Genomic DNA, 25,527 nt, shown 5'->3' with positions numbered 1-25,527 from the left:
ATATCTAGTTTAATTGCTTCCTCTTTATCGATGACTAAAAAGAGACTGAAGACTAGCTCATGACATAAATAGCAAAGTTAAAATTCCAACCCAGGTCAGTTAAATACAATTCCAATGTTCTATTTACCTTCCATTCTATATATTGTGTGGAGAATTGTGGAAGATATAGAATATTGTTGTTGTTTGACCTTCCTTCTGGAAGGGGAGAATGAGATCAGGGAGATGGTACCATGGATACGCAAGTGGGCTGGATTTAAGTGAGGGAGGGCTATGCAAAGTCACTTGCCTCACCTTCCCCTCCAGAGTCATCTAATTCCTGCCCCCAAGAAGGTGTTAGTCCTTGTTTAAGAAGACAAAACACACAAAACAACTGGAGAGTATTTCCAAACATAGGGCTAAAGACAAAATAAAGTGAGGTAGCATAGAAAGTGGGCTGGGAATCAGGAAACCAGGTTTTTCAAGGATGTGTCACTGACAGGTTGCATGACCTTTGGCAAATCATTTCATTTCTCACTTACATATAACATTAATTGAAACCATGGGCAGCTTCAAACTCTAATATTCTAATGATTTGATGTATTTCGATTTCGATTTGATTCCTTCCTGTTAACTTCTATGGTTCAAAAACGGCAGAAAATGAACAAATTTCCCAACTTTCAAAAGGAATGGTCTTTAAAAAAAAAAAAAAGCTAGCAGTTATGTAAGGAGAGTTCAAGATTTGCAAAGAAATTTGCATGTTATTTCATTTGACAGACTTTTTCTCCCAACAAATGGCCCCCAGCAGAAGCTCTAAAATCTCAGAGCCACCTCTGGGGTGAGTGCAGTTCACTCTACTTGCACCTAGAATACTTAACATTTGTGGTTCAGTCGTGTCCTATTATGTGCTATTATGTGATCCCAAGGACTTTGTCCAAGGGAGTTTCTTGGCAAATAATGGAATGATTTGACATTTTCTTATTCAGTGTGTCCCCATTTTTAGACGTAAAGCAATTGAGATAAATAGGGGGCACATTGCACCATCTAGTTACCCCATTAACAAACAGTAGGTATTTAACAATTGCTAAGAGAGCTAAACTTGGGCATCACAGGCCGGGCTACAGCCGCATGACCTTGGGCTAGTCATCCCTCTCTCTGGGTCTAAATTTCCGCACCTACAACGAAAGTGGGAAAGGATTCCACCATTTCCCACTCCCGCCCTGGGACAACCCGGAAGGTGATGGCTGCGGCCGGGGACTCTGTCTGGGTAACCAAGCCTTCCACTTCCATAACAGGGATCAGAGCGGGGACCAAGCTCACAGCAATCCGACCGATGTGTAGTTATGCATGTGCACGTCTCCCTCACGTCCGCCCACGACTAGCGGGCCACTTTCTCATCCCATAGTCCGGACAGTCACGAGAACCCAGACAGAACCAACCCCATGAGCCCCGCCAGCGCCACCTCTGCGGGGACCGGAAGTTGCAGTGCCAGGACTTACAAGCCTCCAGCTCTGAAGTCAGAACGCGCGCCTGCCGGAAGCCGCCTTTCCCGAAGCTTGTGCGACTGCGCAGGCATACGAGAGAGAAAAAGAGGGAGGAGTTCAGGGGAACCTGGAGTGGGGGGGGGGGGGAGTGTCGGCTGGTAATGGTGATGGTTGTGGGGGCCCCGGCCGTGGAAGATGGCGGAAGATGGGGTGAGTTATTGGGGGCGGGGAGAGGCGGGGGGAGGCTTCGGCAGCAGCACCACTGGAGAGAATGGCCTGAGGAGAGAGGCGGCCCTTGCCACGGGACCCCCCCCCCGGCGATGTGTCGGCTCGTGGGAGGCCCGGGTGATTCCAGAGGCTTGACTTTGGCGGGGAGCCCTGCACCGTGGCGGCTGGGGATGAGGCCGGATCTCAGGGGCCTGGAGAGGTGGGGGCGAGATGGTGCTGGGTTCGGGGTCCTACCCAGAAGGAGAAAGGTGGGGCTTGCAAGTGACCGGGCGGAGGTGAAGGGGAGGGCGGAGTGGGATCTGAGAGGCGGCGAGCCCAGGATGCTGGCTTAGGTCTGTGTGCACTTGGTTGTCAGGCTGCGGAGATGGATGCGCACAGGTAGCCTCCGTCTTGGCTTAGGCTTGGGATACTGCGGACTCGGTAGATGGATGAGGAAGTGTGTGTGTGTGTGTGTGTGTGTGTGTGTGGTGTGTGGTGTGTGGTGTGTGTGTGGTGTGTGTGTGTGTGTATGTGTAAAACCAGAATACGATGGGATGTGGGTGAGTAACTTGGGGTGCACAGAGATAACTCTCTGGTTAAGTCTGAGGTAACTCTCGCTTGGGTCCTTTAAGTTGTATGTTGATAACTGAGAGGAAGGGGGTTTATGATCCATGGGAATTGACATGCTTTGGTAGATACTATATTGGTGTAACTGTCCAGGAAGTGTTGAAACTTAGTCCTGCGAAACAGTACATTTTCCAAAGAAACTTTAGAAGCCCTAAAATGGTCAAGGTAGTTACTTTTTAAAATTGTTTCTAAGGTGTTTTTCTTCTACATTGCTGAAAAAGGGAAGGGTAGAATAGGGATTCCTGTAGATTCCTGAAGTACTGAGATTGGTTTAGGAAAAAGATGAATTCAGAATTGCAAAGGACAATGTACTTTTTTTTTTTTGAGAGAGAGAAAGAGAGAAATAGGTCAAGGAGTAATTAGATGATTATTTTAGGCTTTTCAGTTTGACCAATAAACCACAGGGCAAAAAAGAGTGGAGAAAAGGAGACTGGTAAGGGTTAGAGAAGGAGAAAATCAGGTATTAATTCATTTCCTCCTCTTCTTTGCTTGGACATTTTATTTTTTTCAGTTGCATTTTCTGTCAAAGTTGTTTATAGAGCACTTCTAGAGTAAAGTGTCTGGATCATGACTCATGTCTATTTCGAAGGAGGAAGATTTCCAAAATATGATAGCTGTAGTTTTTATAGATGTCTTCATTGAACATAAAAGGGTAAAATGTTTTTTTTTTTTTTAAAGAAATACTTAAGTGGTATCTGAAAAAAAAATTCAAATGTTAATGGCATTTGGCTTTAAAAACAGTAATGGAGTGGGAAAGTCTTTTAGTTACTAGTATTTTAATTGTATTCTAATATGTACTTTTGCACCTGAGAGCCTGTTAATGGGTTTTAATGTGAAGTGGACAACAGTATGTTATTGTTCTAGTTTTATGTTGCATATCTTTTTTCCTTGGTGTGTTTAGGTTAAAATATTTAACCCTGTTTAGCTACCTTCTGAATTGAATTTGTTTTAATTTAGGAAGAGTTAACCTGCTTGGTTTACTAGACTTGCTGAATTAGTCTAATGATAATGTTACTACTATTTTAGGAATACAGTCCTAATTAAGAAAGCATGGCAGTGATTAATCATATGAAAGAGGAGCGAGGTAGTAATTTGACTTCATTATTACTATAGCTTCTCTATCAGAAAATCCTGAATACAGGCTATTTTAGGAAATACACATTTTATTGGTTCTTCAGTAATGGTTTGGAAATGGAGAGTACTGTGATTTGAATTTGTAGTTCAACCTTGAATTGAATTTGTATTAACTGTATTACAATTGTTAAGATGAATCTGATTTTTGAAAATATATATCTTAAAAGTTGCCATTTGGCAGTATCCAATTTTTCTAAAGTCTTAAGAGACTTCCTATTCATAGGATGTAGATTACATCTTAAATTATATGGTTGATTACTTGAAGACATTTTTAGCAATAATACAAGTGTTCTCTTAATAGAGTTGTTACTTACTACAAAACAGTCATTACTGAAAAAAAAAAAAAACCTTTTAGTTATCATCTAGACTCCTCATTTTTACAATTCAAAAAGTTTAGGTCTTGTAAGTTGGTCAAGCTAATGTAGTTAAGATAATGATAGAACCCTACATCTCCTGGATTTTAGTTCAGTTTTGTTCCTCCCCACCCCCACCCCACCTTGGTGAACTATATAAGAAAAGTTTTTCTGAAAGGAAAGGTGGTTCATAGCAAAGCTTAATCTTGAAGCTATCTACCTATCAATTAATCTATTCTATCCTATATCTATTTTTTTTTTTATGCCCTTAGAAGCCTTATCTGTTTGTTGTAAAGTGGAAAAGACTTAACTTTTAATCTTATTTAAGTGATTTGCTAATGACCTGTGGGAAGCAGCCTGGCACCTTGCAAAGAATACTGAATCGGGAGCCAGAGATTCTGAATTCAAATTATGCCTGTGATTCTTTTGTTTTTAAAATCTTGGGGATGTTATTTCATTTTCTTGGTCCTCAGTTTTCTCACTTATGGGAAGAAAATTCTAGATGTACAATACAATGGATTCCAAAAGTAATTACTGTTTATGTGGCTACTTTGGAAATAACTACCTGTGTGACATTTGGCAGATTCCTTAACCTCCAAATCTTAGTTTTCTCATATATAAAATCATGGGGTAAGACTAATTGGTCACTGAAGACCCTCCAAAATTTCTGTGATTCTATGAACCATATTTTATTATTCAATATATTGTATATTTATATGTGAAATCATACTCTTAATCCACAATCAAGGACTACACATATACTTTGAATTCTTTGTTGTTGTATTAGTAAAACTACTATTTATGGATTAGCATTTGATCTACCTAAACTTTTTTACTCACGTGAACCACATAGTTTGTTTTTGAGACTCCTGGCCTGACTTTATGGTACATTTTTTGGCGAGCTAGTAGATTTCTTCCATTTTCTACAAACTGGCCTGTGGACTTCAGTTTCCTTATCTCTAAAATGAGAAGGTTGGGATTAAATCCCTAAAATTTCCCTTACATTTTAAAATTTATTTTGACGTAATTAATTTTTTGGAACTTTTATTTTGCTACTCAGAGAGCTGGTCTTCTGTTGTTTCTCCGACCTTTTTTCAAATCTTTACATGAAACAAATGGATTCTGCCAGTTATAAAGATTATATAGGAAAAAGTAGAATTATATCAATGCAGCAGGTAAGATTTATGTAAACAGCAGTAAAATAGTGTAAGTAAACAATTTAGGAAGTTGATAAGAGATGAAAAGACTAAAAGAATTCTTAATGTGGGATTCTTAAACTTGTGATAACTATATTCCAATATATGGTGTTTACTTTTTGCATTTAAATACAATAGTCTGAGTAGGGATACGTAGTTTTCATCATTCTGCCCAAGGGCTTCCATGATACAAAAAGAAGTTAACACCTAACTGGTCACTACAGGATGATAGATTTGAAGCTGAACTGAACCTTGTTTAGGCCAATTCCTTTGTTTTAGATGAGGAAATTGAGGATTGGATAGGCTAAGTAGTTGCCCAAGGTCATAGTAATGAAGCTTGTAATTTAGACCCTTGCGCTCTGACCAGCACTCTTTTTTACAGTATTCTGTTGCTATCATGCTTGAAATTACCTTAAAAATTTGGCATTTATGCTGTTTTCTTAAGAACTGCTTAACTTAAAACATTTGTTTTCATTTTTAGAAATCTGGACACAGAAAATCAATAAGATATTAGATCACTTTGTTTCTCAGTTCTCTTAGCCCTTTAGATCAGAGAACAAAAAACTTTGTTAGCCACAGAAAGGTAGAAGGTACCAACCAAAGTCCAAATATAAGGTATGTCTTCAGTTTTTTTTTTTTTTTTTCAAGCTTTAGAATGTCACTTTACTCTAAAAGGTAGAACACATACACATATATAGAACTACATGCATATATATATCCATCAACTATATTAGTTTGAACATAGGTTGTATTTTTCCTCCTTAAATCTGGAGAGTATAAAACTTGAATGTAGTGTATAATTAATGTTGTTTTTAGTGTCTTTTTTCCTTTTCAAAAGATTTCATTTTAGGAGCATAGTATTTATTCAGTACAATTACTTTTACATTAATATATCATTTTGGGGTCCATACAGTGGGAATATATAGTTAAAATTGTTATATTCTGGGGCTTTTGGTAACTAATTCATTTGGAGCATGATAAAATTATTGAATTCTGCTCCATAGAAACCATACCTTAATGCATATTTTACATGTCATAAACACATATTTTATCACTTGTTCAGTCAGTCCTGCAGTTCCATCTTTGGAAACTTTCCTTGGATCTTCTTCTAGAGAGTGGCTCTGCTCCTGTCCCATTTCAATGCTGGGGCAGCTATGGATTCATTCCTGACATTCCCAGTTAGAAGGAAGCACATTTTCCCATGAAATCAGTCTTCTAAATTATGATCTTAACATTTATTTAGTGCTGTAAGGGTCATTAATGTTTTTTATGCCACATATTCATTTCCTACTTTATGAATGAATGAGAGAGACCAAAAATTGAAGTGACTTGCTCTGGTCACTTTGTTTGTTCAGAGCAGGATTAGAATCCAGTTCTCCTGCCTCTAAGTCCATCATTCTTTACCCTCTAATAATCCACTTGTTAGGATCTGATTTGGATCTGCTTTGAACTGTAGAACAATATGGATTAACTAGGTGGTATAAACATAAAACCATATGCTTGTTTTTGTATATTTGTAATCATGATATTATGATATATATTTGTGATATATAAAATATATTTCTATAAGGAAATGCAATTAGACTTCCAAACTGCTGACTTAAAAATAAACTTTTATAATATTCCTGTTCAGAACTTGGGACTGGATATTGTCTTGCAATGCATGCCTAATAAAGCCTTTGTAAATTTCATGCGTTGTATTTTTTCCTAAAAGCAAGAAAGACAGTATTATAACTTTAAAATGCTGTAAGTAGCTATGTTGATATTGGTCTTTAAAAGGTAATTACATTGTTTTCTTTTAGGAAAAAGCGATATTAGTACTACAGAAGCTTCTCAGACAGTTTTTTGGATTGTATTGGAAAGTTAGTTCATTAGGTTCCTTCCAGATAACTGGTGGAAAAAAAAAAATTGGTGTCACTTGATACTGTTGAAAAGGCCTTTATTATAGCTTACTATATAATGTGCTGATTTTGTTTTATTGAGACAGCTCTAAAATGTGTTACACCTGCTTCAACTGCCCCACAAAAATCACCTCTAGTGGTTGATAAAGGCTTCAATAAAATTAGGGAAAACACTGTATTTGATTTAGACATCCTTGTTTAGGTATTTAGACATACACTTTTGTTTTCATTTGAATTTATATTTTGAAAAATAAATTGAAATCAAAACAATCTGAGGATTTATTCTTTTATAAATGGAGAAACTAACATCCTAGAACCTTATTCATTTGTTAAGAGTCCATGCTCATGAAGTCCTGTATAGTCAGTAATTAAGGTCAAGCCTGCACTTTATAAAATTCATGTTCATATCACATTAGCTACTAAAGAAAATCAAATTTGAAGATAGACTTTTTCTTTTGATAGAAATTTTTTTTACCCCTTAGCAGGTTGTTATATCTGAGCAGATCAGTTTGTATTATTAAAAAAGAACTGTCAATCTCATTCTTATGTGCTAATGTCTAATAACTAAATATTTGTATAACTAAAGAGAAACAAAAGAATTAGAAATGGTAGACTCTGGCCCAAAGTATCTCTGTCAAGAAAATCCCAAATGGCATCATGAAGAATCAGGTTCCCCTCAAACAACTGAAAAATTATCATTACATTGCATCTTTTAAAATTAACTTTCTTCAGTAAATAATTACAATTTGTGAGTTGGAATTCAGTTATTTTTAACTTAATCTCTTCAATAAATAATTTTGAATAAAGTAAAAGGTTGAACAATTATCCATGCTAATTTTTCACCTTTATCTTTTTTTTTTTTTTTTTTGGCAGGATTTTTGGTAGATTCTAATTTGGGACAAGATGAAGTTCTTCTGAAAAGTCTATTGTCTACTGTAATTGTTAGAAGTTATTGAACTTATGAAACTATGGCAGAGAGAGAGACGGCATCATCTGTGCCCCCAAAGTGTGGGCCGTATATTTCTTCTGTCACTAGTCGAAGTATGAACTTGATGATTCGTGGAGTAGTTCTGTTTTTGATTGGAGTATTTCTTGCATTAGTATTAAATCTGCTTCAGATTCAGAGAAATGTCACACTTTTTCCACCTGATGTGATTGCAAGCATCTTCTCTTCAGCATGGTGGGTACCACCATGCTGTGGCACAGCTTCAGGTAGGTTATAGGAGTTATCTGTAATCGTTATCATGGAATTAAATGAAAATTAATGTGCTTTGAACAAATAATTTCCCTTTCAATCTAGATTTGCTTTCAGTTCTCCTTGTGTCCTGAGTAATTTCAGTTTCACTTTTCCTTTAAAATGGATGTTGTGACATCTAGTTCATGAGTGTTAAGTTTATTTTGAAGATGCATGTCAAGTAATTTTTTGATTGGCTTTGTATATATGCTAATCTGGTCTTGCTATTGCTTTTGAAGTAAAGCAAAGAATTGAGATTTTAAAAATAAATTGAAAAGTTTTATTCAAATTTGAAACATAATTATATTTGAAATTTGTGTGCAAGTTTTTTTTTTTTCCTTCTCAGGTCTATCAGGCATAATGTTTCTAATAATGTTGGAATTAGGGTAAAAATAAATAAAAATAATAAATAAATAAATGAATGAGTAAGGAAAGTAAATTCTTTTTTTTTTTTTTTAAATTAAATGACTATCTTTACTAACTGGCTTCTTTAACATCAGCTTGTTTGGTGTTGAGTTTTTATTAAGAATAGGTTTTAGATTTTTAATTTAATCTTTTTGAATTATTGAATATTCTTACTGAATCATACCCCTCTGTAAATGTAGTAAAAGATTATAAAGACTATTTAAATGTCTTTTTAAATTCTTCTCATATATGTAAAATAAAATTATATCTTCTAGTACAGTATGGAGGTTTGTATTTCATTCAAGGGAACCCAATTATTAAAAGTATCAGAAATATGTTCTTATTAAATGGGATCAATTATGTCACAGACTTGTTGCATAGATTCCAGAAACAATGTCTGGCAAGATTCTGATATGTTACAAAATTTATTCTAAACTGAAGTTCTCTTGAATGCTGTTCCAAAGGATATAATTGTTGAAGAACCAAGGCAATGTTACAGTAAGTCTCTTGTATTTACAAGCCTACATTATCTCAGTTGCCTAATCTTACCCCCACCCCCACCCCCCTTTAGGCTCAGTAGCTAATAAACAGATATACTGTGATACTGTCTTTGTAGCGCCTGCTTATATCTCCATGTGTTTGATTCATATTTAGATGTTTCTTCAACGTAGAGTTTTAAATTTTTGACCCTAATTCACCAAGGGAACAGAATGAATGCTAACCTACTTTGTTTTCTAGTAGTGACTAGAAAGAACAAAGGCCCAGAGAAGCGTTTACTGGAAGCCATGGCTGCTTTGTTCTTTCCAGGATAGATCAAGGTTTAAATTAAAGGAATAGCCAGTTGCTTGCTTCTGCCTGTGATTTGGAAGGGGAACAGTGAATAAATATTCACTGCTGTTCTATACAGATCTGGGGCCTAGCTTGACTAGTGGTGAATTGCAGTCAATGCCTCTAAGCTAGGAAGAGAAACATTTGTCCAGTGTAACTTTAAAAAAAAAAATTATTGGTGCTAATTTTTTTTTTCTTATTTACATCTGTCATTCCTTAATACCACCTCCCATCTCTGTAGGGAATCTTCCTTTCTTACAAAGATAAACAGCTAAGGCAAAGAAACTGACTTATCAATCATGTCTGATAAGATATGCAACATTCAGTTTCCACTGAAATGTTGGAATGACCTGAGATAGCATTGGTTCTTTGGTCCTTTTCCCCCTGTAGCAAAGGTACTTGTCTTAAACCTAAAATATTACAAAATTAATCTTTTTTTATAATCACTTATTTCCAACTCTGACTTTCTTCTCTCTTCTTATATAAGAGGGACATATCTAATTCCTTGTCATAGAGAGTAAAAAAAAAAAAAAAAAAAAAAAAAAGGAAAACAGTATTTTTTTCAAGTTTTCTCTGGAGATAAATTTGATCATTTTAATTACACAACATTCAGCAATTTTTAAAGTTCCTTCAATTTACATTATTATTATCATTGTATACAATTTTTCCTAGGTTCTGCTTATTAAAGTAGTATTGTGGCATAGTAGCAAGTGTACTAGATTCGGAGTTAGGAAGCATTGTTTATGACACAAGCTGTGTGACCTTTAGCAGGTCTCTTAACCTTTCTAAGCTTCAGTTTCCCATTGTATAAAATTAAAAATATAAAAGCTTCTCCATCACAGGTTTGTTGTGATAGTCAAATGAGTTAATATATGTAAAGAACTTTGCAACCTTAAAATGCTACTTAAATGTTAGCTGATATCAGTATTAGCTATTACTTTACTCTATATCCATTCATGTACATTCTGAAAATAAAACCTAAAGTGTGAACATTGCCTTTAATTATTTTGCAATCCTTCTTTCTCCCTTCTCTCTCCCCCGTTGGTCTCCCTTTTTACAAACCACTTGATATACGTGTCCTGTGACAACTTCACACTGGGGAAAGTACTGCAATTCCAGGAAGCATCTGGAACAAAGAGGGAATAGAGTTAGAAAATGTACATTTCAATTAACTTCTTTAAAAAAAGTATATATGTGCACACACACACACAATTATTTTGAAGAAACAGATATCTGTATTTTCTTCTAATCACTAATTGTCTGCCTTCTTTCCTGTCTTCGCCACTCCATTGAGAACAAAAGAAAAACAGCTCCTATTATAAACACAAATAGTTAAGCAGAAAACATTTTTGTATTGGCAGTGTCCAAAAAAGGTCTCATTCTGTATTCCGAGTTCTTTACCACTCTGAGGAGATAGAGTAGAGTTGCATATATTTAGTCCTTTGGATTCATGGTATGTCGTAACACTGATCAAAAATCCTAGTCTTTCAGAATTGATTATCTTTACAATGGTGTTGTCATTGAATTAGTTGTTCTAGGTCTGTTTACTCTGCATCAATTCATACAAGACTTTCTGAATTTCTCTGAAACCTTTATAATTTCTAACAATACGTTTGTTTACCATAACTTTTCCCTTCCTTTCTCCCTTTTTTCTGTTTTTTAATGCCAGTCATTCCAAATTGGTCAGTTTTCGTGGCCGAAGGTCTCAGGAAGAAAAGCATAGATCAGGGGAGTCTTTATTTTCTAGCTGATCTGACCATGAACCAACCCTGTTTAAAAACCTTATGGACTCCCCATTGTAATGAATAGGGGTTTCTAAATATCTTTGATTATACACTCTTAGCAGTAAAACATTTGAGCACCCCTCTCATGAATATCTATTTTTACTTATAAGTTATATGAATGTACTACTCTATTACATAAAAACTGGAAATTATAGAAAAAATGAGATTTAGACCTAGAATTGTTAGTAGGGAGTTCCTGGAAGCTTTTGAGTTAAATAGGGACATAATTAGACTTGTACTTCTTTACTGACAGTACATTCTATCCAGACTGGCTATGGATAGTTTCCTAAACTTGATGTGACATCACCAACATTTCCAAAAGTTACATACCCAGAATGTGTTCCTTATTTTTGTCTTATAAAGGCTTAATTTGGTGCCATATTCTTTATAATACCTGCCCTCTTTTCCCAAGTTCTTGACATTTTCTTTCTCTATATGTGTATGATTTCTTTCAATGGAACATAATCTACTTGAGTATAAACTGTTTCCTCTGGTCTTTGAACCCTAAGTTCTAGTATAATATGCACATGGTAAGTGTTTAATGAAGGTTTGTTGAATTAAATTGACTCATTTGCTGAAAATCATTATTGAAGACGGTAGTGGAAGAAAAGATATGGAAAACAGAATGATGAAGAAAATCTTTTCAAAAATAAATTTTTATTGACATCTTTGATTTTTAAAAGTGGGAAAAAACAAAGAAAAAAGAGGGGAAAAAATCAGCACATTGGGTCAACACATTCAAAAAGTCTGAAAATCTAGATGGAGTTCCATATCCATGGAACTTTTATCTCTGTAAAGGAATGGAGGTAGATAGATGTCTTTTCACATCTCTTTAAGGTCATATTTATTCTCTATAATTTTGTAGTATTCACAGGGTTATTTTAATTCACTTGGTTACTTGGTGATGATTCTTTCCATTAATATTTTTCTTGGCTCTGCTTACTTTATTTTGCATCTTTTCAAGTCATTCTTTCCTTGCTTTTCTTTATTCATCATATTGCATGTTTCTTACAGTACAGCATTGTATTACATTAATATATCACAATTAACTTAGTCATTTCTTAATCAATGAACTTCTACTTTATTTGTACCTCTTTGGAGAAAGGAAGGAAAGGAAAAAATAAAGGAAAATAAAAAAGAAAGGAAAAAGAAGAAAACAAACATTTATTAAGCATCTTCAGTTTACCAAGCACAGTACTTGGCCTTTCCCGGATATCTCATTTAGCCCTCTCAACAACCCTGGGAGATGGTTCTGTTAAGGAAATTCTGACTGGCCAGAGGTTAAGTGGTTTGCCCAAGATAACATAATTAAGAAGTGTCAGGTTGGATTTGAACTTGGGTCTCTGTATTTCAGAATCATTGTTTTTATCCACTGTGTTACTACTAGATGCTTCTAAAGTGCTGCTAGAAATATTTGGTGTACATGTGGGCTTTCTCCTTATCAATGAATGACTGGTAATATATGCTTAGTAGTAAAATCTATGAATCAGAGAGTATGAATTAGTCACTGTTTTTTGCCTAATTTTAAATTTCTTTGCAAAATGATTGTACCAACAATGGCCTTCCCTTTCAACAATGATTATTTCCATTCTTTATCATTTTTGCTAGTCTTCTGGATGTGTGATGAAGCCCCTTAAGCTTAGTTTGATTGGCTTTTCTTATTTTTAGTTATATAAAATGTTCTTATGATATGGTTATCTCTTTTTTTTTTTGGAGAACTCTGTTCGTATTCTTTGACTTCTTTGTTAGGCAATAGTGAGGAAAGTTTTCAGAGGGTGATACAGCTATAAGAGAAACAGCCACAGGTGCTACAATATTTCAAATTTCCTACCCCACTGAAAGAGAACTCACTCTCACCTGTTTTTCTGTGCCTACTAGGTTGAATTTCCTGTCTTTTTATCCCAAGGACACCTCATATTTACTTATTACTTTCAGGCTTACTAAGTTCTTAAGAGAATCTTGAGAGGTAAATAATAGAAAAAACTATTCCCATTCTACAGTTGAGAAAACTGAGGTTTAAATTGGCTAAATGATTTGTTCTTGGCAGTATAATCAGTTGTAGTTTGAAGTCAGGTTTCCTAACATTTTAGTCCTAAGGTTTTTCAATGAGGCCCTTTTCCCTATGATTTGCTTTGGTTTTTCAACCTTGATTTTGAACACATTAATGTATTTGAAGTAACTATTTTCTCTCAATAAAGAACTGTAGCTTCTCATGATTCCGTTACATGGTTATGGAGAAATGCAGGTTTAATAATGTTAAAACTTTCATTTTAATAAATTGGCAAAATAATACTGGCAAATCCCATACAGATGGAGTGAGAATATTTTCCAAATAGGAGAAATATTTGCTAGAACAACAACTAGTTTGATTTTATTTTTATATGGTAATGAACAAAACATAGTTCTTATTAAGATAGGAATTAAAATAGCATGGGAGCAAGGGAAGTATATTCTTACTGAGCTCTCAAACTATTTAATAGTGGCAGCTCACAGTTTTGTAAATATCTGCTATCTAACTCTGCCATACCTTTATTTAAAAGAAAGAAGACATGTAATGAGAAGTGACAAGTTTCCTAGAATTCTTCTTCTCTCAGTGAACAACTGAGAGTCTTGCATACTCAATGGATTTGATTTTTATTGGCAAATCCCAAGGTTGGCAGAGTGGCAGTCTAAATTCCTTTTTTGTGTTTTTCTTCTTTCTCAGTTGTCTCTCACTTGGGAGTCTTGCACCACGTGCATAAAAATATAGTCATTTTTACTTATTTGTACCTTTGCAACAGACATGTCAGGACTCTCCATGCAATAATTCTTTACCTATGGCATCAGCTGCTGAGGAAAATTGACTTGGAATGCCTGATCTTAGTCAATTTCACTCAGGAACAAGAAGAAACCAAAAAGAAGACAGGCAAAATAGTTTATTTCATAAATTCCTGAGAGAAGAATAGTCAATGTGTCCTATCAGTTGCAGTTGAATTACTTAGAATGGTTCAATCCATGTTTTGTTGTCAGATTTATTATATAGGGTTTCTGAAATAGTCTCTAAGGAGTTTAAATTTACTTTTAATAACATAATCTTTAACTTTAAAATTTGCCAACAGGTGTTGAAATTCTCCCACTGGTATGAAGCTTAGATGTGTATCTTTTATGTTCTCCGTAGACACCTAGGTCAAGTAGCAGCTATTGCTTCTCTGTGTTTTTTTTTTTTAAAAAAAAAAAAAAAAAAAAAAAAAAACAACTCCCAAACCTTACATTGCTGCAACATCTTATCTCCAGATGGGACGGTAGTCACACCATCTTGTTTCCAAATGCTGCTTCACTGGTCAGCTAGCAGGTGATTTTAGTTATTAATGGATCCATTTTTTTCACCCTTTAAGATCAGATGCATTACCTGTGAAACATATCTAAGTAGGTAAGATGGGAGCTTTTAAACTTCTCGCTTTTAGACTTTGGTGCAGTCTTTTAATGACAAACCATGAGTTGTATTGAAATTGTAACCATGTTTCTTTACCGACAGTTGTGTCTTTATTACTAGAAAGGAAATATATAATAATGACCCTTTTGGGGAAGATCAGTAAATTGAAACTGCTTATCTGTTACCACTTGAATTTCGTACATGAAAACTAAGAACTTGCTGAAAAATTTAAATCTATTAGGGTGTTTTCCTTCAGAAATGTGATAAATTTGCTACCATTTGATACATACTGTTGATGTTTGACAATGTTTTGTATTGAGATTAGGGCAAGTAAGTTCCAGGTCTCAAGTGATATTTTCCATTTTTAAGTGCAATGGCACTTAAAAGCTTAAAAGACTTTCTTCACAATGGTCTTCTGAGGAAAAGAATTGTATCATTTATGCTCACTTTATAGCTAAGGAAGCTAACACAGAGAGGGACTTGCCTAAAAGTTCACTGGGCTAGGCAGCAGCACAGCTAGGTTTCTCATTCCAGATTTAATGCTCTTTTCTCTGCATCAAATTGCCTTGTGTTTGGTTTGTCTGCTCATTTGTAATGTTTTCTGTGTCATTGTCTACTTAGTGTTGCAGATTATCTTTTCCAGACTTAAGAAATGTTACTATGATTATGTATTTTGTCTTTTTATAGTCACTTTAATCAATCAGTAAATATTGTTAATGTCTACTAGATTTTAAAAAAAGCTTTAAAATTTGAGCCAGAGATTCAGTTCTAAAGCCATGTATTTTAAAAAAAAAAATCTCTGTGTATAATGAATTTTATATGCATATTTTTGTCACCTTATTGATGAAATGGAACAAGTACTGTCAGAACAGATTGGGTGGGATAGTCCTTTAAAAATCTGAATATAGTGATTAGAAACAGGAAATGTCATCAGCACATCATGTAAATGTAATGTATACCACTTTGCTTTACTTCAAATATATAATATTTGATGCTACAGATTCATTGCTCAGAGGAATCATTGTACATTGTACAATTTTAAAACTATTTGGTATCATAGTATTTAATAATAGAAAACTCAAATGAGTCTAGTCCATTTGGCTAAACTGTGAACCATAGTTTAAAAATTGTTAATGTTTTGCCAGATATAATTTAACGATCTATAGTAGTTAATAATGTTCCCTTCAGTGGCATTATCCTTATTTTTATTTAACTCTTGTAGTTAAATTTAAAATTTTAGTGTTTGATAGTAATTTGATGAAAAGCTGTTGAAAAAGTGTTTGTGTTTATTATAGTAACTCTTTTAGCTTAAGTATCTCCCAGTGCTACGTTGAAGATGGCTTAATTTTCTCTCTCCTTTTTCCACAGCTGTGATTGGGTTATTATACCCCTGCATTGACAGGCATCTGGGAGAGCCACATAAATTTAAAAGAGAGTGGTCCAGTGTAATGCGATGTGTAGCAGTCTTTGTTGGTATAAATCATGCCAGTGCTGTATCCTTTTCACTATAATGAAATGCATAATAACAAAGCAGCTTCCTATGAACCAAAGGTTAAACAGCCCCTTTCAGTGTAACTGTTGTCAAAATTTGATATTCCCACTTACTCATAAAGAGAATTTGAAGTGTATTGTTAAAAACTCATAGAGGAACAATTATATAGTTATGTGGGTTAAAGTATTACCTTAAAATATGTATTTTTCTGATGTATCTTTTAAAACTTCACAGTTTTTAATTCTTTGGATTAAATTTATTCCATCTAGTTTTTAATTTCAGAAGTGAAACCATGTTCTCAGGAATTTCTTTTCTTTTTAGAATAATATTTCTCTTATATTTTATCCTGAAATGCATGAAGTTTGGGTACTTACCTTGGAGCTATAATGTTTTTTTGAAAGGTAGACTGTTACTTGTTTATCTTAATAAATAACTAATCACCAAAAAAGTAATTTATTCCCCCTTCCCCAAACAAGAATAAGTTGAAACAGTGAAGCTAGGAATTAGCAGGTAAAATCCTTAAACATACATTCCATCTTAGCCCTTTGAGATCAGTTCTCTAGTAATTTTCACTAATTTTGGGTGTCATCTCAATACAAAATCACTAATATAAATATAAATTTAGAGTTTTAAAATAATTGTTGTTAGTCACAATTTTTGGTTTTAGCCTTTTTTCTGGTGAGTGGAAATTAAAGAGGAAAAGTATGGGGATAATGAGCAAAGGCTACTGTACTCTTATGTGCCTTTCCTTTTCCTATTAACTGCTAATAGGTTATGTCAGGCCTGTCACTCATACTTTGAATTACAAGTTGACTTCCATCCCAGTACTGGAAGCAGAATATTTTCATTAATTATTGTAATGTAGAAGGGGGTAATCCTGAGCTAGCTAGTCCCCCTCATGAGCCATTTTTCATTTTCTTTATTATTCTTATTTAATATTGATAATTCTATTATTTTTCCCTTATATATTTTCCCCATTCCTCACTTCCACCCCAGTTTTATCATGTGACTCATCCTCCTTATCTGAGCTCTTGTTGGCCTCTAGAACCTACTTGGAGTTTCAGAGCTGTAGGAATCATTTTGGCCTACATTTGAATTTACTGGACCTGAGTTCAAATACTTCCTCTATAACTTAATTACCGGGTGACTCTTGTACAACTCACAAGTTAGGCCTCTTTAGTTTTTCTTATCATTAAAATGATGGGGTTGGAAAATACAACCTCTGGAGGCCCTTCCTGCTGTAATTCTGTGAGCCTGTGTTTTCCTGGTTCTCTCTTTCCTACCCCAGAGACCAACAAACTAAACAACCTCTTAAATACTTTTTCCTTCTCCTAAGATTCTACCTCAATGTGTTGTTCTTGATTTCATCCTAGTAGAGGTATTAAAAAATGCCTTTTATCTATTTACATTTCAGACATTGTAAGTTGTAGAGTTTGAGAATAGCAATCACAGGGACATTGGTCTGGGAATATGGAGAAAAGTGGTTTGTATTGTGATTTTTTTACAATTTATATAAGAGATCAACTATGAAAGTATAAAGGGGAGGTAGAAATGAGAATTTTTTTTTTTTGTTAAAAAGAAATGTTATTATTTGGGGTCTAATAAATGTCTTGGCTATGCAAATATATCCCATAGAAACATATGAATGATTGAAAATCTTTGAGAGAACATTGTGGACCATTATTCTGATTTCTACATTGATAATTCTTTTTATTTTGAAGATTTAATTAAGTAATATTTTTTATTTATTAAATTTTATTTTTTATTTTATTAAATTTTATTTATTATTTTATTAAATCCTTTGAATTTTGTGGTCATGTAGAAAATAAATCATATAGGCTTAGGAGGAACTTAGAAAGTAGAATTTTAGAGCTCTAAAACTTTGTTATTGTTGTTCAGTAATTTCAGTTGTGTCCAACTTTCCATGACCCCATGTGGGGGTTTCTTGGCAAAGATACTGGAGTGATTTGCCACTTCCTTTTCCAGTTTATTTTTATCGATAAGGAAACTGAGGCACACAGGGTCAAGTGACTTGCCAAGGATCACACAGCTAATAAGTGTCTTGAGATAATATTTTAACTGAGGCCTTCCTAATATTAGAGCCAGTATTTATCCATTGCACTTCCTTGCTATCCTGAAGAGACCTTAGAGTTAGCAATTTAGTACTGTGTGTAGAGCACTCTACTAGTGATATAAAAACAAAAAGGGAAATAATCTCAGCCTTAAAGAAGCTTATGTTCCAATGATATCATTTAGTTCCAATCTCTTCATTTTTAGTGATTTTTAAAAAAAGGCCTCTTTTGAATCTTAATAATCCCACTTTATTTTAAACTAATTTTTCACTTCCCTTTTTTTAGTGAAAAAATTATCAGAGGCTCCCTTCTTTCTAATACTTTTCCTTTTATTTTTAAATTTCTTTCCTTTATCTTCCTTATTACCTTTATCCTAAAGTCTACTGCCATTGTTTATGATGAGGGAATGTGGTATTGAATCACTTGAACTTTCTAAAGGGATATTGCATTTTGAGACACACTGAGACATATCTTTCTATTTTTTTTTTCCAAGTCTTTTTGTGATATTGACCTACAATGATATCCTAACCAAACTCCTTGAATGAGTCTAAAATGGATCCATCTAGTGCCAGATTTCATACTGTAGCAGTGTGTTTACTGCTTCCTAGAAATCAGAGGTTTATTTTGGACTGTTAAGTTTATTGCCAACTGAAGGATAAAAAAAGCTTTTCCAACAAGTACAGCTATAAACCAGGTTATAGTACAATCTAAACCTAGACAATGAATGACCACACTTAGTAACCTTGGAGAGTTGTATCTGACTAATTCTTTGTTTCTGAACACTTCAGGCTAAGTGAGGTAGAAGAAATGCTGGTTGCTGGGAGGAGAAGAGAAGCAAGAGGATATGTAGAAAGGAAAAAGAGAGCTCCTTGTGGGATATTTTTAATGCTGTCTACTGTGCTTGTCTTTCTTTGCAGCAAAGGCAGAACTAGATGGTCTCAAGAGAAACACTGGACACTTCCTCCCCCACTTCCCCCCACATCCCCCCCAATCCCAGAGAGCTTCATATGTCTGAAGAGCCACAGTGTGGCCTTGTGGGACCTAGATAATGCCCTTTTAATGACATCTGAAATTAATACCTTTAGTATAATCCTTTAGCAAAGAAATGAGAAAATTGAATTTGCAAAGCTCTATTTTGTAAAAAGAGATTTGGGGAAGAAAAGAGCCACACATTTGTGAATAGATGCTTAAGTAGGTGCTTGAAATAAAATATCACTTGAACAAACTGTCCTATACCAAAAAGTCTCAGACACCAAAATAACGTGACAGGTTGCAAGATAATGCCCATTTCAAGGCTTTATCCACAACAAATTAAAACTAGAACAGTTGACATAATAGAAAGGCATACTGTGTCCTTGGTACTCTTGTTTCCGAACTGCATTATTATAAAATGTGTCTGTCAGTAAATCACATAGAAAATGTGGTACCCTGTTAAATAGCTGTCAACTCTTCTATTTTCAAATTCTCGTATGATTCTCAAGTAATTCTAAACCAGTTTCAGAAATAATCTCATGAGGACGTTTTTTAAAAAGCAAAAAAATTTAAAAAACAAAAAAAAATCTTAAAGCTGTATATTAATTTTTGACCCATGTTAAGAAGTTTTCAGATACATGATTTTTTCTTCTAATAATATATCTTATAATTAGATCAGATCTTATAATTGAAGAAGGGATACACTATTTACTTTTGGAAGGTATTAAAGGATTCCATATTTTGTTTATTAAATTGTCCATGTCTTCTTTTTCCTTAATAAATAATTAGTGATGCTAATGTTACTGATTGTTCTTATGCACTAAAGTATTCTCTGTTGAACTGAAAAACAATATATTTGAGAGTAAACGGAGTTAATATTCCTTTCTTACCAGTAGCATCCAATACAGGGTTTCTGTTGGTTTATAAAAAATGCATTGTTTTGCTTTGTTTGGAGATTTAAAAATGAATCCTTAACAGTAATCCCAGAAAGTAGATTTTGACAACAATATACAGTTGTCTCTCACTCTAGCTGCACTGTCCATTGGTCTGTGGTGGACTTTTGATAGATCACGAAGTGGTTTTGGCCTTGGAGTAGGAATTGCTTTCTTGGCAACCTTGGTCACACAACTACTTGTCTATAATGGGGTTTATCAGTAAGTATTTGTATTTTTGGTAGAGATTTATAATGAATGAAAAGAAGAATAGATTTTTAATTTAAACATATTTGGAAATTGAGTACATCCAGTTTAGTGTTTCCATGATCATTTTCTTGCCAAGTCAAATTTTTTTCTGGTTATAGTTGTTTTCCTTTTTCTGAATGTCACTAAAAATTATTTCTTTCATTCTAGATATACATCTCCAGATTTTCTTTATGTTCGTTCTTGGTTACCATGTATATTTTTTGCTGGTGGCATAACAATGGGAAACATTGGTCGACAACTAGCTATGGTAAGTTAAAGCTTATTGGTGTAGTATTTTTGTATGTGACATATTTTTCTTCAGGGTCACATATTTAAAGAAATCTTTAAATTTTGTAAAGATAAAAATTTTAAAGTTCTGTTACTTTAGGAATACATTGAAATGAAAAATTTGGATTGAAATGATATAAGAAAGATAAATATCATTAAGTGAGAAACTGAAAAAGATTTATGTGACCAATACATTATTTTCATGTATTTATAGTTTACTTTTGTGTTTGTAGCATACAGTATTCCAGGTAATGGCACACTCAGATTGTTACTGAGTTTAAAAAAAAAAAATCTCATTGGTAAATTTTGCATATTTTTCTGCCATTTTGTTAGGTTTTTAGGATATTAGGGATTTTTACAAAGATACTATGCTGAGACCATCTCCATTTACTTTTGAGCAAATTAGATTAATTCACTGTCTTTAGTAATTGTCATCTAATTGTTATCTTTAGTACTTTCTCTTATCGCCAATCAGTTGTGCAAAACCTGTGCTTAAATTTTTAAGGGTATTTTCTTTACATACCATTGTTTGGTTTCCTCATGAGCTATGGCCTAGTAATGCTATTTTCTTCAAACCTGCAAAAAATTGTATATTCAAAATAAGTAAGCACTCTACTCCTTAAATTCACTTGCTCTTATTTGGCATTCTTTACTTTATGATCATTAAAAAAAAGACCTATGTACCCTTTTTGTTTCATACTAGCAATTCTGATCTTAAGTCATACTTATTTATGTGAACAAGTTATACTTTCCTCCTGCCCTTTTAAGGTTTTAAGCTCTCTAATTAGTTGTAGATGTTTCTTTCTCCGTATTCTTTTGTCATTTTCTAATAATTCTGCAAAGCATTTTAGCCTTATAGTTATTTGAAAGCTGTTTTATAAAAGAAAGCTTTATTTGTTAATTTTTTAATTTTTTGCAGTATGAATGTAAAGTCACTGCAGAAAAATCTCATCAAGAATGAAGAAAGCAAAAATATGTTTTTGTACAGAAAAAACCCAAGATTTAAAGAAGCATGTAAATTATAGAGACACCAAGAAAACATTGGACTGTAAAATTGCTAAGATGCAGTTTTTCCCTTCAGTGGTATATATTTCTGCAATCTGTGATTGCTACTTCTATAAATCAGTTACAAACCTTTGTGTATTTGATTTAAGTAACTGTAAAAAAATGATGCACCACAAACAAGAATATTGGTTAATAGATGAGTTTTAAATTTTTTAACATATATTTTATCACAATGTTAATGTGCCAAAACATTATATTACTGTCATGCAGAATATGAGTATATTATGAACATATTAAAATTATTGAAATGGCATAATGTAAAGAGGAAGGCCAAGAATTCAATTGATCAGCTGATATTTTCTCTTTTATTTTTTATTTTCTCGCCTTTTATATTTCTATGAACATCAGTGTGAGTTATGGGTACCCGACTTTGTGTTTGGGATTCCATCTTAATGTGTAAACAAAAGCCTAGAGTATTTGAATTTTTTGTCTTTTGTGATAAAAATGAACTTTTTGTGAAATGTTTTGAAATACATATCTACCTGCAAGTCTGGGGAGAATCCAAAGAATTTAGACAAATTTTACTATTTAGACATATATTACTTGTATTATATTTGAAGCCCGTGAGAGATCATCAGCATTATTATTTTCCAGTCTGATTTTAGGAGAGGATGAATAGTTAAAAAAAAAATAAGGGCCATGCAAGAGCAAAACTGGAATGAATGTTGTTTTTTTTTTGGGGGGGGAGGGGTGAAAGGCTTTCTGCAACTACGCAATGTTTAAAGTGGCTTTTTTAATAGTCACAAGAAATTTAGCACCTCTTAATTCTTTTGCACATGAAACAACTCCCATATCTGTAGAAATGAAGGTTCTAATGCTATTTTGGGGGTTCTGATAATGTTAACAAACCGCTTTGGCTTGGTTGACTTGTCGTTGGAATCCTTGTATTTACAGCCTCATTTTATGCAATTGGGGGCATGTAATTTTTTTTATGTATTAACGTACTCAATAGTAAAGAGTTCCAATCTATTGGTTAAATATGTATTGAGAGTTTTATGCATATTAAAGGTCTTCTTTAAAAGTTCTTTGCATTTTATCTGCTTTTTAAGATTATAATCATTTAAGAATAATTGTAAGCATATTCTTAGTGAATTTATTTCCAAATTTCATATTTGAAATCAATAATAATTTTTGCTATATGGAAAATATTTCAAAATATATGTGTGTGTATATAGAGAGTGCGTGTGTATGTGTATGTAAATACACATACACCCATATTCTCCTATGATATTAAGTAGCTTTTTAAAAATAAACTTTAGTTTAATGAACTTGTTACCAAACTAAGACCTTTTATGCCAAATTTTAGTCTGCTTTCACATTTTAAGACTGGGAATTATGAAATCCTAAAAAAATTCATACTAAACGTGTGGACCCAGCCTTTGCTACAGTAGCATGTGTAGGCTGCTATAAATTATTATTGTCTTCAAAAAGCTGTTATTAAGTTAGAATAAATAAGAAAATATTTTAGATACAATTTTGTAAGCACTATGAAAACTTTACTAATAAGTTAAAAGATCTCTGTACTTAACTTTAAAAGTTGCTTTTAAAAGCAAGATACATATTAAATATATGATTATCATTTTTGTCCTTTTTTGTCTCAGTAAATAATAAGTGATCATACTGTGAATCAGCCTGATGGGCCAAATAACCTAAAGAGTTTTAACTTGTAAAAAGAAATAATTAAGGGGAAATTAGTCTATTAATAGAGAGTATTATTTGCAAAGACATCATGCTTTTAGAAAATTTTTTGCAAATTGTCTGAAAACAAATGTAATGAAAATTTGGTGTTACGATCTTGTATAGACACACTTAATCATTATATATTAGTCTTGGAAGATTCTTTTAAGTATTTATGAAGTACCTGTCATATACAGTATATATCCTATAGGCCTAATTGAGAAATTAGCATCTGAAATTAAATCTCTATCACATTTTCTTCATCAGACAGGTGGTTAACTTTTTAGACTTTCAAAACTATCACTTCAAGTTGGTAAAGCTACCCCAACAACTTTTAAATATTTCATTCTAAGTGTTTTTTTTTAATCATATTTCTAATTCCAAAGCCTTTTGCTTTTTTATAATCTTCAATTCACTGTAGATGATTACTTTGTCAATGTCAATTCTCAGCTAAGTGCCAACATTAGTTCTTTCTCATTTCCCATAAATTAGTCTCTTGAGCATTTAATAATCATTTCCCTGTAATTTTCTTATGGATTTTATGTTTTCACTCAGAATGTATATATCTACTTGTCAAGAAAGCCAACAATAAGTATGATTTTTATTGAATATTGAAATATTGAAAAGAAGACTGTAAACATGAAAATAAAGAAGACAGCATAGATAACTTTATGATGCAGTAAAATCTTGTGACAATGTACATTTATTTAATGATAGTATTCTTTTTTATGTTGAACTAACAAACAAGAAAAATTCAATGTCTAAGAAATAATTGGTTTCAATAATATATATTATTCTTATTATCTTTTATATTTTCTTAGTATTCTTACTTTTTAAGGAGATATAAATTTTCAAGAAATGGTTTTCATGTTGTATTATTCTGTTTGGAGTAAAGGGACAGGGACTGTGTATTCTTCATCTTTGCATCCATCCTAGCACTTTGTCAGGTGCTTTAAGACATTTAGGTGATGGATAAATGAATGAATAGATTTTATTGTCATTTGATTCTCCTTTGTTTGATTTGCCATTCCTACATGAGAAAATGATTTCTACATTTTTGCCTTATAACGGTACCTACCCTCATCCCAGCAAGCAATACTAGGTAAAATAATACAGAAAGATTGGAAGGGTAACATTGAGGAGAAGGAAACAAAAGGAAATTGGGAAGGACTCACATTCTCTTTACTTCCAACAGACTAAGCTATTCTCTTAAATCCTGTGGTGGGAGATTCCTGCTATGGTGATTCCTACTGAGACACTTCTGCTTATGAATTTGTTGACTCTCCATTAATAAGGAGAGCATAAATGTTTTTCTTCCTCTCTCCTACCCCAACACTAACTTCAGGTAAGAACCCTTTGAAAGGGGATACCATTGCAAACATGGTTATCTATAAGAAAACTTTCCATGGTGTATCTTCATTTTGTTGATCTAGTTACAAACAATTCCCTGCAGTGAATAATTTAGTACTCCTACCTTTCTATAGTAATCACTTTCATTTTCGATAAATAGCACACCTTTAATGGAGTATTCTAAAATTTTAGTACAGTTTTAATCCTTAATAGCTGAGGCTTAAAATGGTGCTGAGATTTTTGGGATATTCTTTAATCGCACTACATAGATGGAAAAGGAAATTTTTTTCTTTTTTTTTTCTTCAAGAAATTGTTACTGAGGTAGTCAACTCTGATTTTTTTGTAGTCAGTTTCTTTTCCCCAATGGTCCTAGCACAATACTAGGTGCTTAATACAATTTCACAAGTTGTTTTAACTGGTAACTGTCATCCCAATATAGAATTGAGGTGGGAAATTTAGAGCTGAAGGAACTTCAAAAACTATTTAGTCCAACTCCCTCATTTTGCAGGTGAGTAAACAGCCCCAGAGAAGTTGACTTGTCCAAAGTTCTACAGATACAAAGAAGCAGAGCTAATACTCAAATTCAGATCCTCTTGATTCCAAAATGCAGTAGAAATGTATTCCTACTTCAATACATTTATATCAATTTTGGGCACTTCATTACAAAATAGCCAATCATCACCATTTCTGAACTAGAGTAATTTCAAATAACTCAGCACTTTACTACAGCAAGAATTTTGTTATCCAATTGAATTCATTATTATAGCTACGTTACTTTGGGGAGATTGTTACCTATCTGAGCTTCAGTTCTCTCATCTGTAAGATAGAGATAATCTTTGCATTACTTAATGTCTCAGAGGATAGTTGTAGGAATCAAATTTGTTTATGT

At 33.4% G+C, this 25,527-nt stretch overlaps 1 protein-coding gene across 1 annotated transcript; it reads left to right on the top strand.

Annotated features, from left to right (window-relative positions):
- Window positions 1–1,586: 1,586 nt before the first annotated feature.
- INSIG2 (insulin induced gene 2) lies at window positions 1,587–23,973 on the top strand. The gene is made up of 6 exons (XM_051985760.1): window positions 1,587–1,670; window positions 7,752–8,090; window positions 15,910–16,034; window positions 20,065–20,231; window positions 20,427–20,526; window positions 21,466–23,973. The coding sequence occupies exons 2-6, from the start codon at window positions 7,847–7,849 to the stop codon at window positions 21,505–21,507; spliced, it is 678 nt and encodes a 225-aa protein (XP_051841720.1). The 5' UTR covers window positions 1,587–1,670; window positions 7,752–7,846; the 3' UTR covers window positions 21,508–23,973.
- The last annotated feature ends 1,554 nt before the right edge of the window (window positions 23,974–25,527 follow it).

This window comes from Antechinus flavipes, chromosome 3, assembly GCF_016432865.1.
Source record: "Antechinus flavipes isolate AdamAnt ecotype Samford, QLD, Australia chromosome 3, AdamAnt_v2, whole genome shotgun sequence".
Classification (NCBI taxonomy): Eukaryota; Metazoa; Chordata; class Mammalia; order Dasyuromorphia; family Dasyuridae; genus Antechinus; species Antechinus flavipes.
The sequence above is the reverse complement of the archived record's forward strand: the minus strand, read 5'-3'. Positions and strand labels throughout refer to the sequence as shown.